Raw genomic sequence first — 16,948 nt, 5'->3', positions numbered from 1 at the left:
AATTAAAGCTGCCACTTTCTACACAAAAAGGTGAAAGGCACACAGTGTTTGGGTTGTCCTTTCTGGGCTACTGTAGAAAGATGGTGGCGCAACATGGCGGCCTCTGTTGGAAGAGGACCTGCTCCTTATGTCGGTATGAAGGGCTCCTTCTAAGCTAATGAAAACACAATGATTTATAATTACAAGTGATTATACACTAATGAAAACATGATTTTGTATATACTATACTCCATTTCTGCCAATAGAGCCCCTACATTTTACACACTGCACCTTTAACCACAAAGACATTTTTTTTTACTTTTTTAGGAAAGCAGATCTAATGCCTTTTTTAGAGCTTTTTTTGTAAATCACAATTTACTTCCTTTTTGAATATCTCCTTCCGTCATGAGGTGCTCAGGAGGTAAGGCCATAGTTAGGCAGTAGTAGAGGTCTTTACAGGTTCTTTATCTTCTTTATGCTGCATGCTGTATAGATCATGACAAAGGACATGTATAGAAATGGAGCAGTTTTGGAAAAAGAGTAAAGTTTGAACTGGTTTTGTCTCAATTGTCTGATAATGCTGCCAAGAAAGGAACTCGGAGAACATGGTTGTAGTGGCACAGGCCTGTAGGGAGCAGTATTTTCATTATACATGCATTACGTGTATAATAATGTGATTCAAACTGCCATTTTTACCATAAACACCTCTGCTTAATCCATAACACCAAGAGCAAAAGATGAACAAACATATGACCAACATATGAATATCAGTAATATGGGCTTCAGAATGTAAGTTACAGTGAAATGAAAAGTCTAGAGAATGGTTTGGAGATTACTTAACTGCCAAAACCTGCACTGTAGTTTATCATAACACGCCTTGGCATGTTGGGTGTGTCCAAAACATTTTCAGGAGGAAAACACAGAGAGTTTGTGCACAGAAGTACACCACTGATCTACGGCTGAAGAGTGAATTCTCACATCATTTTAAAACAACAGTGAGGAAACTGTGATACGGCGTAAAGAGCAGCGAGAAGGTTGTGAAAGAAAATTTCACAAAACTTCAGTTCAACCCAGAGGGGAAGGAGTGTGCTGGCTGCAGGAACAGGCACGCTCCCAGAAAGTGCTCAGCCTCGGGGAAGAACAAACAACAAGGGTTCCTGCAAATATTTCAGCTGCTTAAAGTAGAAAGTGCACAAGAAGTGACGCCAGCGAGGATGATTAATTTCTCTTGACGAGCTCTCTGGACAAATAGATGGTAATGGGCCGTGTGGCATGCATGCTGTATCTGTGGAATTTCACACATTCCTAAAAAATTCAGATTTCAAACGTTCTTAGGTCAAATCTGTTCACACCAAAAGAGATATACATGTGTTTCCTGTATGTGGAAATATACTTGCTGTTTATTGAAAGCAATGGCAAAAAGAGTCACGGCAATCTGTGTGTGGAAAGGGAAATTGGGAATGCAATCCACAAATCGTCGCTGTCCAAAAAAACAAACAACAACAAAAACAAAAAAATCCATCTCCATTTTTATTTTTCTACATCATTAGAACATGGCAGCTGGCATTTACATAGTGTGAAAATTTTATCATAAATGAACCAATAAAAATGCTCCAAAATCACCTGAAATAAATCTCTTCACATTAACTTACAGGTAAAGAGATTGTTTATAAAGTCACTGTGCAAGAAAATAAACGAGATACATCAGGGGCTGGTGTCATGCACAGTTTGATGGTGTCCTAACACAGCCTTTATTTAGACTCACACTGCAATCAGAAGGACACTCAGTTACAGTGTAGCTGAGAAAGACAATGAGATTTATGTGCAAAATGACATATAATCAACTAAAACAAAAAAGACTATCAAAACTGAATGATCAATTATTTAGTGAAATATAAGAACAAATAGGGAGTATAGTAAAAAAAAAAAATACAAATAAAGACAAATAAGAAATATGGTAACAATAAAACTAAAAATAAGCTAGAGTTAGTTAAACCTAAGTAAAACAAAACCATAAAATCTAAACAATCGATTAAAATAATGTACTAAAATAATTAGATACGTACAATAAGATTATACACTCTTAAAATTAAGACGGTTCTTCAAGGGTTCCTTAGTAAATAAAATGGTTGTATGTAGAACCATGAACATGAACTCTGCATGAATAAAGTGTTCTTTCCATCATATAAGTGTTCTTCAGATTGGTGGACAGTCGTTTGTATATGGTTCTATATAGAACCTTTTTGAAAAGGGTTCTTCTATTGTTATAATGTCAAGCTTGTAACAATAGAAGAAGCCTTTTTAGTGCCATAAAGAACCCTTGGTTCTGTATAGAACCATATGCAAAAAATTCTCCACCAATCTGAAGAACCATTTAATGATGTAAATGGTTCTTTAGTAAAGACAGTGGTTTTATATTGAACCAAGGGTTCTTTATGGCACTAAAAAGGCTTCTTCTATTGTTACAAGCTTGACATTATAACAATAGAAGAACCCTTTTCAAAAAGGTTCTATATGGAACCATATGCAAACGACTTTCCACCAATCTGAAGAACACTTATGGGGAATGTGTACATGATTCCATACAGAACATTTTTGAAAATGGTTCTATATAGCACCAACAAGTGTTCTTCGATTGACATAAGCTTGGCATTGTAACAGAAAGGAAATCATAATCATATACAATACATTCCCCATCAGTCTGAAGAACCATTTCACCACGCAAAGAACCATTTAAGCATGCAAATTGTTCTATATAGAACTCATGGAACCCTTAAGTGTGTGCAAAACTGAACTCCACTTATTGACAGGGCTTCAGAAACCAACCCAGACAGCTCTTACAATGTCCACTCCACTTCAACTTTATCCTCTCAAGGCAGCCACCACACCCTGTGTGATGTTTGGTCCTGGTCCATCCTCTACAAAAGCAGGCTGAGGAGTGAATGTTTCAATGATGTAATTGTAGGCACGCATAAGGAGAAGCGCTAGAGCTCCTACTGTGTTCAAAAAGTGCCACAACAAAAGTCCCCCATTCCACATGAAACAGACCACCAGAACATTGTCTTATTGTATAGATTTGAAATCTCATCAAACCCAAGAAGGTTACCTGTAGAGCTTGACCTATGAACTCATGCTTTTACACAACAGTTTCTAACACTATAAGAAAAAAGTCTTGCACATAAAAATAAAAAAAAAACAAAAAAAGTAAATTCTCAGTTTCAGGTCACATACAAAAGCAGGTGTTACTCTGCTATAGGTAAAAACACCTGATCAGAAGCAAGAGACCACAGATATGGTAAAAAAAAAAAATAGGTGGAATTTTAGTAGAATTAACCGACTGCTTAGATATTCCTACACTTTAAAATGATTTGGTGCTTTAACTTAGAAATGTTAATGATCTGCACCGTAAATGCAAGTTTTAACATTGTTGAACAAATTGATATTTTACTCAAACAACTGAATGCATTATGTAGCTAAATAGCACATTTGTAGTAAATGTTGCTTCTAAATATTATCTTCCCTGCTGAAAAAAACAGCATAGACCAGGCTGCCTTCCCAGCTGGTCTGACTATGCACAACTGTATAAATGTTTATTTTACGTTCATATCATTCTGTAATATTCTGCATATATTAGTTATTGTATCATCTTTATTCAGACCTGCATATGTATAGATATTCATATCTGTACAAATATTCACACATCTCTGTAGCTCCTTTCACATCAGCTCCTTATTATGATTATATTATTTCATATTTTCATTTTATTTGTCCCTTAGAGGAATATTTGTCAGTAGTCTGTGTGCTTCTCTGGTCTGTTCAGTGTGTTACATGTCATACATGTGTGCACTCACCAAGACTAATACCTTGTATGTGTAACTTATTTGGTGAAATAAAGTGATTCTGATTCTTAAGTTAAAATCAATTTGTAACCTTAACATAAAATTAATTAGTTAATTTACTCCAAAAAAAAAACAGCTATCTAAAAAAAAAAAAGTAAACTCAGTGTTGTAAATGTAGTGTGGCTGCCTTAACACTTTAATTTTACTGAACTTCCCATTGCAGGTTAACAGGATTATTGTTGTGTTAACATACTATTTAATGCTCAATAAAACAACAAATCAATTCTAACAGTGTTTTACTACTAAACGCCATATTAAACAAACCTGCACAGTGACCCCTCTGTTCATCCACATCTCCTCGACTAAAATCCAGAGAGAAACGCTCTCCCTGCTGGACATCCAAACTCTCACTCAGTCTCCAGCCCTTTGGTGAATTTTTGGGAAAGCCCACCGCCGGCCCTGCCCTTCTGACGTCAGCGGGAGAATCTGAGGGGAGAAGTCAGACTCGCTGTTTTCCACAGAAAAGCGGGATGGACACCGAACACAGTCTCCACAAAGCAGCGAAGGACATGAGGTAAGCGGCACGGACAGACACACGGCCAGCGCTCTCACACTCCGCTGTTAAGGCCTTTTGGGGTTTGTTTTGGGTGAAGCTCAGCGGTGGGTTTACCCTCATCCACAACCGAGCAGCAGCGACGGTGGGCGTAACTTCACTCTTCACACTTTCCACTCCACTGCCGTCCTGCTGGCAGCAGTTAGGGCTGCACTCATCTACACACACGATCAACTGTCATGTAAAACGGCGCTCTTCGCGACCAGAGCCCAGTTTCCTACCTATTGTACGGTTATGCAACTTAACACTGAAAGGGGAAGTCCACCGTTTTTTTTTTCAAATTCTACACAACTAAATGAGTGGGATGTACACAGGGTCATTCAGAGTGGTTTGATGTGAAATACTCCGTTCTAGAGGAACTTGTGTCAGAATTGTTCTCAGTGGTGATGATAAGAACCAGACGTCCACCTCTAAAATCACCCTCACAGAAAGTTACTACATGAAATGATTAGATATACGCTGTCTGATGCCGGACACATTGGTTTATTATAGTTTTGGCTTAAAATGTATTTTAATCCACGTATTTTAATCCGTTCATGGGCGTTGCAAGGCAAAATAGTCCCCAAAGAAAACTTATTATTTTTAGATTTATGACTATTTTATAATTAGCAACATTACATATAAAAAACTGATAAGACACTGGTGGTTTTGGATGATAAATAAAATGGCTATATTTGTGTAGTGGACACTGGTTCCTATCACCACCATTGTAAAGAAAAAAAGAAAGTAAAGAGTCTCTCTACAAAATTTCTCTACAATTAATCATTTCACATCAAACCACTCTGAGTGACTCTGTTTACATCTCAAAGACAGAATTATTGAGAAATTTTCAAATGTTGGTGGAATTCCCCTTTAATATCCAATAACTACTATGAGGCTAATATGTAAGTTATGCAGTTATGAGAGGGAGGAACTGAAGTGTGGGCTCACATACGAGTCCTTACGGTTTAAAGGGTTACACAGGGTCCAAACAGCACAACTCTGACAAGTAAAGAGCATCTCAGAGTAAAAGTAAACTGAGTTGTACAAGAAATGTGTTTTATGTCAACTGGCCAGTCCAATGTTTTTTTTCCCCTCCCCATGTTTTTTGATGCCTTTTCTCAGGCATTTTAAAACGGCACTGGTGCTCTTGTGAAATCTGCGCTTCTACAGTAAGAAGAACAAACCTCCCATAAGGTTCCATGGTTTATAGAACTGCTTCCCTTTTCAGGTTCAAAATGGACTGCAAGCATCAAAACCATCACATCTTCATGTTTATAATGTTTATAAAAGTTTAAAAAAGTTTTAGCATAAATTTGGCAATTAAGTTATGCATGGTGGCTAGCACTCTGGCTGCACTAGCATTAGTTATCTATGTTCCTGTGCATGAAAAGGAGGAAGATGGAAAGCAATGACTTGTACTGTAGAAACATATCACTAACTGCAACATTTAAATGAGCAAAGAGCAGTAAAATAGTTCCAGAGAAGCTGACAAGCATTACAACATCACAAGCATCCTGTTCTTTACTATAGGACAAAAGGTGGAGGTTGTTGCTGCATTGGCAGTACATTCAAGCTCCTAAAAGCAATTTGCTGTATTGTTCTTTGCCCTGTGGAAAGTAATTGTTTGCACTGTATCATAATTTTGAAGACACAATTCAAATCTGGACTGTAATCTGGACTATAATCCACTTGATGATTTACTTAAGCACAAAAAGCAGAGCCTCAGTGGTGTTCAGGAAGAAGGCCTTGCAAATGTATATAATGATGTAATTAACATGGTAAATAAACAGATTTACCATGTCAGTAAGTGCTCCTGTAATGCCCCTGTCTTTTTTTAACCAGGTGCAGCATCGGGCTTGCCTACCTGTTCTTGTACTACTTGCTACAGTTTTGTGGACACTCATGGATCTTTGCAAACATGTCTGCCAGATTTCTCTCATTTGGCTGCGGTGAGTAACAGCTTTAAGCTCTCCACCCCTAAATAAATACTGTGAAGGAGGAGGACAAGAGCTGTTTAGCTTTCTGCAGCCTGTGCTTAGGTTTTATGCTAAATCAGCTGAAAGTGGTGGCTCATGCTTGTGTAAACACATGCAGGAGGGAAATGAGAGAATAACAATAAATGGGAAGAAAAACATGTTTTCTAAGGTAGGAATGTGTTTTGTATTGAAACTTGCTGAAGAGACCGCTATACATTAGACTTTATTACCCATTGACCACTTTTGTTTTAATACCGTTAGCAGCTTGTTGACATTGCTATTTAACCACTGGTGCAAACTCAGGGGCAGACATGAACCCTCCACTTGAAATTATGCAATACAATTTTGGGGTTTGCCAGATTGTTGCTGCAAAAGTGCTGTCAGATTTCAGTTATTACATGATGATCATATGTTGAATTATGCCATAAGTTATTAATAATCCTTTTTCACTTCTTATCACCATATTTTTTATTATGGGGTATACTGCTATAATATTTACATACAGATCAGAAGGAGAGTTTTAGTGATGCAATGGAAAGAAAAAAAGAAACAAATTTGAATGTCTATACTGACATTAGCATTCCTGTTATTAAATTATTTGTTTTGTGTAAATATAGGCATACTTGATTTAAAGTTTTACATTTGAATTGCTGTTTGTAAGCTATAGCCTCCTGATGTTGGTCCCCTGCTCTGGTCAGACCAAATTTGCACCCCTGCATTTAATACAGTACATTAAAAAATCCGACTTGTTTGCTCTTTACTGTCTGTTTTTAGATGCTTTAGCTGGCACATTCTATTTTGTGGGAGTGATGATGTGTCTGTGCCAGCTTCTGTCAGTACTGGAGCTTTTTCACATAGCAGATGGACTTGAAGAAAGCAGACTCCTCCCTCGCTTGGTCCAGGTAATGCTGAAGTATGATACCAGCGTTAAAACATTAACACATTGTACTACACATTCATTCATCCCTGTTAAGAGCTCATTTTTTCCCTCAATTTCCTTGGCAGGTGATGGAGAGAAATTTCCTTTTATACTTGATCATCAGCCAAGAGGAGTTTCAGAGTAAAACAATAGTGTGTGTGCTGTTTTATCTGTGGAATATTTCAGATCTGTTAAGGTGTGTATCTTCCACTTGCATACACTATGATATGATTCATAGTACAATAGTTCAATGCCCTGTAAATTACTGTACATTTCAGTATATTTTAAGCTTTCTTTATTCGTGCTACAAAGCCTCGCACACGGTACCTTTCACAAGCAGCAAACTCTGCTTTTTTAGATAGCTGTTGGTTCAAGCAGTAACAACATAGCTGTGCAAGACTATGTTCTGTATTGTAGGTATCCATACGAGCTCCTGTGTCTCATCAGCACCCCATCGTTCAATATGCTGTGGGCACGCCACACCGTCTCCATTCCGGTCTATATACTATCTGTGATCGCAGAAGGTATGATATGGGCCACACTATCCCATTCATATTTCAACCATTGAACGTTTCTGATGTAACCAGCGATGTTTGTGCTGGTTGTACATGCCGCCATGCATATCATCATTCAGGAAGGGAAAACGTTGCCAATATATGCATCAACCATTGTCAACCGGTTAAACCATAAGCCAAAACATTACAAAACCATCAGAACCCTACAGAAACACTTAATGGTTTCTATGTTTTTTCCAGCAGGGATACGTTCAAAAACTAAAGTTTGTTTTAGCCTAAAGCTTAATATTATGCTCAATTTAAGATGCTCAAGGTAAAGTTTTATTCCTGCACATGTAAGTGTACACATAAAGCCCCAGTTTTAAGGGCAAGTTCACTGAGCTATATGTCTACATAACTCATTAGTTTACCCAGGCCACAGAAGCTGTAGTTTGTGTAATATTTACCCTGTGAATCTCTATATGGTATAAAGTTTGTTTTAGCCTAAAGCTTAAAATATAGCATTAGCCCAACACAAATTTATTGGAAACCCACATAAAATGACTAAAATTTGATTAGCCTAAAACTCACTAAGAAAAACCAAAACAAGTGTCGGTGCACTGAATGCCACTGGCTTGAACCTGCTAGAGTAAAACTGCTGGTGTGAAACTGTGGATCTGCGGCTCTGCAGACAGATATTATTGACCCATCCACTAAATTTTGTGGAAAAAAATCAAGACCACTTGTCGTTGTTTAGTCACTACATAATAATGTTTAGATTTCACACCGATGTTTGATGGTATATCTATTATACTCCAAAAAGAGCACAACATTTAGGCGATTTTGGGCTTCTGAACTAAAATATCTCTGCAAATATGCTAAAATACCTCTGCAAAAAACATTACATTTCTCTCTAATGCTAATCCGGGTGGATCTAGTCCTAATATCTACGTTTTATAAGTGTATCACCAACAGGATCAGCCTTTGCCCACAATTCCCCACATCAGTGCATCTTTAGTAGCTAAACAAATCTAGACATGTTGGAAATGACAACATGTTATGCTAACAGTATGATCTGCTACATGCACACAAAATAATCAATAAATCAATATCATTAGATCAAATTAATAGTGCAGTCTAAACTTAGCCTAGATACTTTGACAAAAAGTTGTGTGCTGTTGTTCCTCACTAGATTAAATAAGATTTTAGTAAAATTTGTCCAACAATTTTCCATATCATATGGTATTTGTACTGTAACTCAAAATTAAACTGTATAAGTAGGACAGAGGAATGTTTCAGAATGAGGTAGTCGGCATTTGGAGTTCAGAACAAACATTTGCACAGTCTTGAATAATAACTTTACAGAGGTATAAACAAAAAGCAGGTCACTGTTTAAGCGTAGTTAAAAGGGTCATAAGGGCTACGAATTGGCCACATGGTTAGGAAATACATATTTGAACAAGCAGGAAGTGAGACAGTACATAGGCCTGAGTTAGAGATTGTGTTGGCTGGGACGGCGGTTGGATGGAGGGGGGGGGTCAGGAAATGTGTTGATAAAAGAGCGTTGCAATTGTACCACAGCCAATGGCCTGATAGCTTCAGCTGTGGTTTTTCTAAAACGTCTGAAGTAGAAAGGAGACTGAAAAGGCACAACTCAACCGACATTGTTTTTTTTTTGTACAAAATAATTTTAAAAGTATTTAAGCAAGACTGGTATGTTTTCATACAAGCAACCTGCACATCTCTGCTACAAAAATGAAAACTCAAATTTCCAGCACATACTTTTTATGATACTAAACCAGGAGAAGAATGCGTGCAAACATTACAGATAACCCCACAGATGGGATTGACTGCAACAGGCTTGTCTTAACACTCTCTAAAAGGTTTGATAATTGATAAACAATTCAATTCAGTGTTGTGTTGTTTGAACCAGGCCCACCTAAGAACATAAAAATATATTGCTCAAAATGAATATGAGAATAATTGTAAAGAAGAGGCTGTGTCAAAATTATTTTTGACCACAAAATAGAACAGAGAACAACACAATGAAAGCGTTATTTGAAAATAACACAATTAATCGCTTTTATTTCTATTTCTAAACACTATTTACATGATAGCTGTCGCATGTTTTTAATGAATCTGTGCATACTGGAGCATTCTCTCACTGTTTACTTTAGGATGCTTTGCTGGAACACTGTGTTAAAACTAACCCTGCCATGTGGAGGCTATACTTTAGCCTGGCTAGCTCTCACTGTGAATACTTACATCTTGTTTTCAAAGGCAAAATAGGTTTTTTTTGCATTCAAAGATAAGTTTTTAATTAAAACTTTTTTTTTTTCACATTTACCACTACTTCACCATTATCAACACATATCAACATATCAAGACATTCCTGTTACCACCACTGTAAAGAAATCTAACTCTCAACAATTAACCATTTCACATTAAATCACTCTGAAGGCACCACTGGATTTCGCAAAATAGGAGGAATTCCCCTTTAACTCTCTAACCTGCTGAAAAAATAGTTACTTTTACGGTATAAAGTAGTCTTCAGGAGAATCTGGAGAAATAACTGTCTGCCTGCTGTCAAAATTCACAGATGAATGCTACGAGAATACAAGAACATGACTAAAAGCATGACTAAAAGCCGTTTAACTGTTTAACCTGTTACTTTTCTTCTAACAGAGGCACTTCTTTAATAATACGAACACAGTTGTAGCTGCTCGCATTGCATAATCTACCATCTGCTGTAATTTCCTCTTGCAACACTCTCTTTCCTTTATTTCCTCCTTTTCTCAGGAATCAGTGTTTTACAGGCACTTCCTTACTACGAGTCTCAGGAGATGTATTCTGACGAGCTTAAAGCACCTGTTTCTGTCTATGTCCATTTTCCATACCTGCTAAAGGCTTACCTTCCTCTGTTGGCAGCAGGTGAGACACAAACTGACAGCTATTCACTTCACAGTGAATAAATACACCAAAGCCAGCAATAGCTTGCAAACCATTGGTAAACGCTTTTATTTCTGTTTTGAAGGTTCTGGCATGACAGTACTAATCTTGCTGAAACAAAGGACACAGACATTTGACAGCTGGAATAAGAAGATGAAGATAAGTTAACTGAAGAAATTCTCAGTGTTACAAAATGCCATTATGTTTTTATTAAGTGAAAAGGACATAAGCTAAAATGCACTTTGGTGCCCATTTTTATTTTCTCTTTTTGGGCCCGAATCATGGAAATCCAGATTTTTCTCACTTTTATGACTGTGTTGAAGTTTCAAAACATAACGGTCACTGCCCAAACCATCCATGCTACATGTGAAACTACGTTGCAAAAACGACCTATTTTGAATTCAATGTTTTTGTGATGTCATGAAAACTAATAGATTTACATATATAAGCCTATTCAGTCTATAGCAGTTTAGCTCCGCTCATTCACGCTGAAGTCATAAGGAGTGTTTACTTTTTGAAGGAAGCACAATGCAGGGCAGCCAATCAGAACAGAGATTTATGTCTTAAAGGCACAGAAACTAAAACAGCCTGTTTAATTCTAAGGGATAAAGAGAAGTAGGAAAATGGTCATGTAGAAAGGAATCCTGACTGTTTTTGGACTTTAAGACTGGATGGGTTAGGTTGCACTGATATATAACAGGCAGTGTAGCACATATGGAATGTACTGTCGTGAACGAAACTAAGGATTGAATATTGCACCTTTTCATGTAACAGATTAAATGTTTTATTAAATTTATCTGGGAAGAAATATTGCAGTTTTGCTGCATAAATGCAAATGCACTGGAACACTGCTTAACACACTGCCTGCAGAAATTATTTTAATCCACAAAGAAAACCTGTCATTAGCACATTGCAATAAACTTATGTAACAGAGTATTTCCAAACAGAATGCATTTCAGAAGGAAGGACTGTGACGTGCTGTGATATTTTGCTGTACGGTACATTCCTGTACTTCAGGGTTTAAGTCTGATTGTTGTTCTAAGCTGTAAATAACTTCACCACAGTGTGAGATATAGATCAGTCATTCTGTGATGGATCAAGCAAGACATGCATGCACAGACTTCCCAGCGTATTTTTCAAGTACTTCCCAAGAATCTGCTTAAGCCTGCAATCCATTAACTTTGTAACAAAAATAAGGGTTCTGTTAAGCGCAGTTAAAGCTAGCAGTGACTGAGTGCATTACTGAGGTCACCAGCCATATGCTCTGGTCCACACTGTCTTCTTCTTAAAGTCTGGGGTGGATTTCAAAGCCAGTAAAGCCGCTGAGGAGGAAAAGAAAGACAAGCTGATGAGATATAAGTATAATAAAGAGAGATACAGGACACAGTGTTGTTTAATATGAAACTATGTAATATATCATAAACTGTAACTTTTGAGATTTCATGCAATGGTTTACAGGCGGTTTTAAAACTGGCTGCAGTCGTCATATATAGCAAAGTTGAAAACAGCTTTTTGACACTCAGCTTCTCACCTCTGGCTGTAAAGATAGCGGTCTGTGATAAAGTGTCCTCAGGAGCTTCCGTTATGCTGAAGAGCCAGTCAATAAACTGACAGAAAGGGGAGGACACACAAGAATCATTCATATTCCACTTGCTCTGTTATTATTCTATTTTACCAGCTCTGCCATAACTCAGTTAGTACTATAGAGTCTTTTTTTTACTTATGACCAACACCTCATTATTACTCTTAGTGCAATTAACAATTTATTACACCTTAAAGAGTAGAGCTGAATGATATGGACCAAATACCACGTTGTGATTATTGTTATCAATATAGTGCTACATTGCGACTGTGATACAGGATTGTACAAAAGTCAGAGACCAATCTTTGATTTCTTCAATTTACAGTCAAGACAATCATGAAGTACAAGTAATTTCTCAGCATGGGGGGAAAAAAGCAGAACAAATATTTAAAAATTAAACAAAAGCCTTAACAAAATATTAAATAAATATAACTAATCATAATGTGAATTATTCAATATTTAGTTTGTCCATTCTTTGCCTTTTTAATCGCTTCCATTCTTTTTGGTGGACTTGCTTTCAGTCTTTCAAAAAAAATCTGCAGGGTTGTTAGGAATCCTAATTTCTCTGTATCTTTTAATAATGTTTTGAACTCAAGTCTTGGAAACTTATTCACACTTAAATACACTTAAATACACTTAAATACACATTTCTTTTGACTTCCCCTCCTTTATGCAAGTGGATTATCTTGTATCTAATCCCCTCATATGAAAGTGAGGGGTGGATCAATTAATTATTTATAGATTTGATATACTTAGTGTTGGAGGCTTTTGTATAATTTTCTGTTACATAAGTTTACTGCTTTTTTCTGACAATGAAAAATTAACTTGTTTTAAGTGTCTTCACTGCCAATTGGATTAAATGTTTGCACAGTGCTGTAAATGATCAAACTTTACTTTTGTAGGACTGCATGAACATTTTTATTCATCAAAATACCCACAGAAACCCGTCTGAAACTGATTACACACAGCAGAAAACATTGTGATTGGCTCATTTGCATATTGTAGCCTTCTGCTGTATCACTATCAATCACATCAATATCACAATAACGACTAACAAATTATATATTGTATAGACCTTTTTAAGCTTCCATCAATCCATACCTTCTGTGACTGGGACTTCCACGGCTCCTTGGCCAGCAGATGCTTCAGACTGTATGGCATCGCTAGCACACACTGTTTAAGTGACTCATCAGTGCTAACGGTGTTCACATAGAGGCCATGGGACAAGTCTGGGTACTGGAAGGGTGACTGTTTCCATGGAAACCACTGGGCCCTGACCCCAATGAGGAGAGGCATAGAATGGTCTGCCCATGACACCAAAGCAGACGCGAAAACATCAAGCAGGAAGTCTGTGCCCTGTGCCGGGGATGAGAAACTGTTTAGGCTGACCACTGACAAGACACTTACCCCAAATGTAGTCAGTCAATAGCCAAAGTTTGGTGTCTATAGTTTGCTTCTTTAGTTTTGAACTTGAGCTGTGAGTAACTCCAGGATAGCTAACAAATCATTAAAGGTTATACCTCAGCAATCAGCACCATGCAGTTTGCAAGACCTCAAACAGACTAGGTTTCTGACACTGCATGATATACTGTTATCTATAAAATGGAAAAAGGTACAAACATACTTCAAGCTTCCATATGGCTGCAACTACAGTTTTTAGCTATGCAATGTACTTTTATCCATTTTTACAGATAACAGTGTTTTATAGGGTCTGTAGTATATTGTGCAAGATACATTAGCCTCAAAGCTCTGGTGCAAAACTTCAGAAGCAAACTTCAGAAGCAAACTTCAGACATCAAACGTATCTTTGGATTTGAGTACATGAAAAGGTTTTTCACTTTCTCTAAATTACTGATACAAGTTTCAGCATAAGGGTTAATGCTGTTGGCCATAAACTCAGCCATAAGCATTTCTATCTGCTAGGACTGACAGGTTTTCATTGTGATCAGTACCTCTCTCAGTATTTACACACCTCTTTGATGTTGTCACATTTCACTGAGGGAGCTCCGTATGCCACTTTCCTGATGTGCCCCATTAACTCCAGCAGCCACTCCATTCTTTTGGACACACCTAAAGGCAATGCAAATGCTGCTTGAATACAGCCTTACAAAGCAATCACAAGAACAGAGTTATAGCACTATAATCGTGCAATGTATTTTACCACATTTCATTATTAACTGTAATTATGAACAATCGTGATGCAAACACTTTCTGTAATGCCTCTCACTGACAAGAGACACTGAAAGCCTGCAAAGCGATTTAAGTGACGCATAATGTGAGCTACCAATGAGTCACTCCACTCACAAGAAAGTATGAATATCAGATGCAGAAAGCTGTGGCTTCCTATTACCCCTAGTTTTTGTTTTTAGACATCTAAAAAAAGCGTGATTTAAGCTCTAGCTTCTACATTTAATGGTAGTTGGCATCTCCAGTCCGAGTGGTCAGTATCTACTGGTTTTCTATTGGCTAGCCAGCATATTAACAGTTACTACTCCATCACTTATAGAAGGTCTTCCAGTATTGTTATGTATTGTTATATAACCACATCTCTGTGTATGTTTTTCTCTGTTCTTGGCATGTATGGAAAGGTTTGCTGACCCTTGTTTGAAAATGTACAGTACTGTGCAAAGGTCAGCGACCCTTCATTTATTTAATTTCCACTCAAAACAGTCATTATTTTTCAGGAGATAACTCTGAGGGGATTAAATACAAGATGATGTACTTGCATAAGGAAGGGGAAAGTCAAAGGAAAATAAGTGAATAAATTGTGCAAAACCAAAAGTGTCACCATCTGATACAAAGTACATTCATCTTTGAGAGGAGAAAAATCAAGCTCCACTCTTGCTTCAGATCTGAAAAATCCACAGGTATTTCTGTCCATCCTTCCACTGCGAGAATGTTATGGCTCTGAAAGGATGTGTCGCTCTCAAGAAGCCATTTTTAAGAAAAAAGAAAAAAAAAGAAAAAGAAAGGAAAAGAAGCTGCAGGTTTTCTCCGAACAATGTACTGACCACCCCAGAGCATGCAACCAACATCTAAGACTGCAACCAACATCTAAGACTGAACTTTGGAGGTGTGGAAAAAGCTGCAGATGTCTTTGAAAAACTAAAAGCAAGTCCCCCGAAAAGAATGTAAGCTGTGATAAAGACAAGAGTGAACACTAAACAAATGTTTTTATATGTTGTTTTTATTAATGCTGAAAAATGAATAATTTAATGGCTGTTCTGACTGGAAATTAAATATCTGAAGGGCGGTCTCTGACTTATGCACAGCACTTTATAATTTGATAATACTTATTCAGTGTGACACTTACCTAGTTGCCTTAGACCCCAGGCGCATCACATTACTTTCTCCCTCTCTCCACATTTGTGTATTTGTGAAAAATACCAAACATCAAAGCTGCTGCTGCAAGACTGCTACAAAAGACATCCTTCCACATTCTATCAAGTGAGATGTACCCTACCAGAACTGGTGGGAAGTTTGCCGGATACAGTAGTTCTACTGAGGGCTTTATTAAGAACTGCCAGTAACATTATGTTTAGCATTCCAGCTGCTGCGAATGGGAGGCTTGGTGCTCTTCACTTTCAGTGTTTTATTTACACCAGTTCTGGAAAGGACATTATTATCTAATCATAATGATTTTGTAATTCCTTAATAAAGCCCTCAGGAGAATAACTATAATATTACAGTTTAGGAAACACTAGCAAAATCTGCAGTGACGTATTTGGGACTCACCTGTGTTAGGGCTAGAGGCCAGACGTGATTGGTAGAGACACTGCAGAAGAAGCCAGCTGATCTGCTCACTCTTCCCCTTCTGCAAGACGGTGCTGATGACATCATTGAGGCCCAGGAGTGGGATTCTGCCCTTTGAACTGAAGCAGGACAGAATAAAGGCGGTTTTCTCCACATTGGCCTGTAGAGGTCAGTAAAGATCAGTGAGAGTTAGAGTTACTCAGACCTGCTCAGTTCACCGTAGCATTTTCTTTGCTCTAACCCTCCTGATTCAATGCATCAAGGGCTTGATAAGCTTATAAGGTTAGTTAGATGTGTTGCAGCAGGGAAAACAACATCTGTACAAAGGTACTAAATTATGAGTCTGAAATTTAAGTGAATTCACTTAGAGATTTTAACCCCTCAAATTCTAGGCTTATGATTCAGCTACTAATGTCATGGTTTAGACATTATCTATATTATCATTATAACTACAATGAAACTAATATGTAATGTATGTAGTTACAAGAGTGAGGAAGGAAAGTCTGGACCTGCTTAAGGGGTTAACTTAAAAGAACAGTCACTGCTGCAGCTGTCACTTAATTACTGTGCATGCACAGTGAAACAAATCAATTTGAACTGAACAGCAAGACATTTTGTAGGGCAAAGTGTCTTGATACAGAGAGCAAGATTATTCAAGGACCAAACGATTTTAGCAAATTTAAGTAGTCTACCAATATGCTGCTTTAGTGGAGTACATCTGTACCTCAGTCACTTTGACAATCCTGTCAATCTCTGTGTCACTCATTTCTGACAAGCAGGAACAGATTCCCTCATAGAGTTCCACCTCGTTGGGCTACAATAAAAAATTAAAAAAAAATAAATGCTTTTAAAAACTTTTAAA

General features: G+C 37.4%; 2 protein-coding genes across 2 annotated transcripts in view; one reads left to right on the top strand and one right to left on the bottom strand.

The window, feature by feature from the left end:
- The first annotated feature begins 3,355 nt into the window (after positions 1-3,355).
- On the top strand, positions 3,356-11,107 carry hacd4 (3-hydroxyacyl-CoA dehydratase 4). The gene is made up of 7 exons (XM_036596105.1): positions 3,356-4,392; positions 6,256-6,362; positions 7,164-7,291; positions 7,395-7,504; positions 7,726-7,832; positions 10,602-10,733; positions 10,837-11,107. Exons 1-7 carry the CDS (start codon positions 4,349-4,351, stop codon positions 10,917-10,919), a joined length of 711 nt encoding a protein of 236 aa, XP_036451998.1. The 5' UTR covers positions 3,356-4,348; the 3' UTR covers positions 10,920-11,107.
- A 118-nt stretch (positions 11,108-11,225) lies between these two features.
- focad (focadhesin) overlaps positions 11,226-16,948 on the bottom strand; it is a 77,368-nt gene continuing 71,645 nt past the window's right edge. The window contains 6 exon segments of the mRNA XM_036596101.1: positions 11,226-12,073; positions 12,283-12,358; positions 13,435-13,689; positions 14,306-14,403; positions 16,069-16,246; positions 16,811-16,900. Coding sequence (XP_036451994.1) covers positions 12,000-12,073; positions 12,283-12,358; positions 13,435-13,689; positions 14,306-14,403; positions 16,069-16,246; positions 16,811-16,900 — 771 coding nt within the window. The 3' untranslated portion in view covers positions 11,226-11,999.

This window comes from Colossoma macropomum, unplaced genomic scaffold (assembly GCF_904425465.1).
Source record: "Colossoma macropomum unplaced genomic scaffold, Colossoma_macropomum, whole genome shotgun sequence".
Classification (NCBI taxonomy): domain Eukaryota; kingdom Metazoa; phylum Chordata; class Actinopteri; order Characiformes; family Serrasalmidae; genus Colossoma; species Colossoma macropomum.
Note: the sequence above shows the minus strand (reverse complement) of the source record. Positions and strands in the feature narration are given on the sequence as shown.

Bases quoted from the DNA above. Each gene is read 5' to 3' on its own strand.
- hacd4 (XM_036596105.1), top strand. From the start codon at position 4,349: ATGGACACCGAACACAGTCTCCACAAAGCAGCGAAGGACATGAG. The intron at 4,393-6,255 runs GTAAGCGGCACG...TTTTTTAACCAG, and splicing joins AAAGCAGCGAAGGACATGAG to GTGCAGCATCGGGCTTGCCT. The intron at 7,292-7,394 runs GTAATGCTGAAG...TTTCCTTGGCAG, and splicing joins TCCTCCCTCGCTTGGTCCAG to GTGATGGAGAGAAATTTCCT.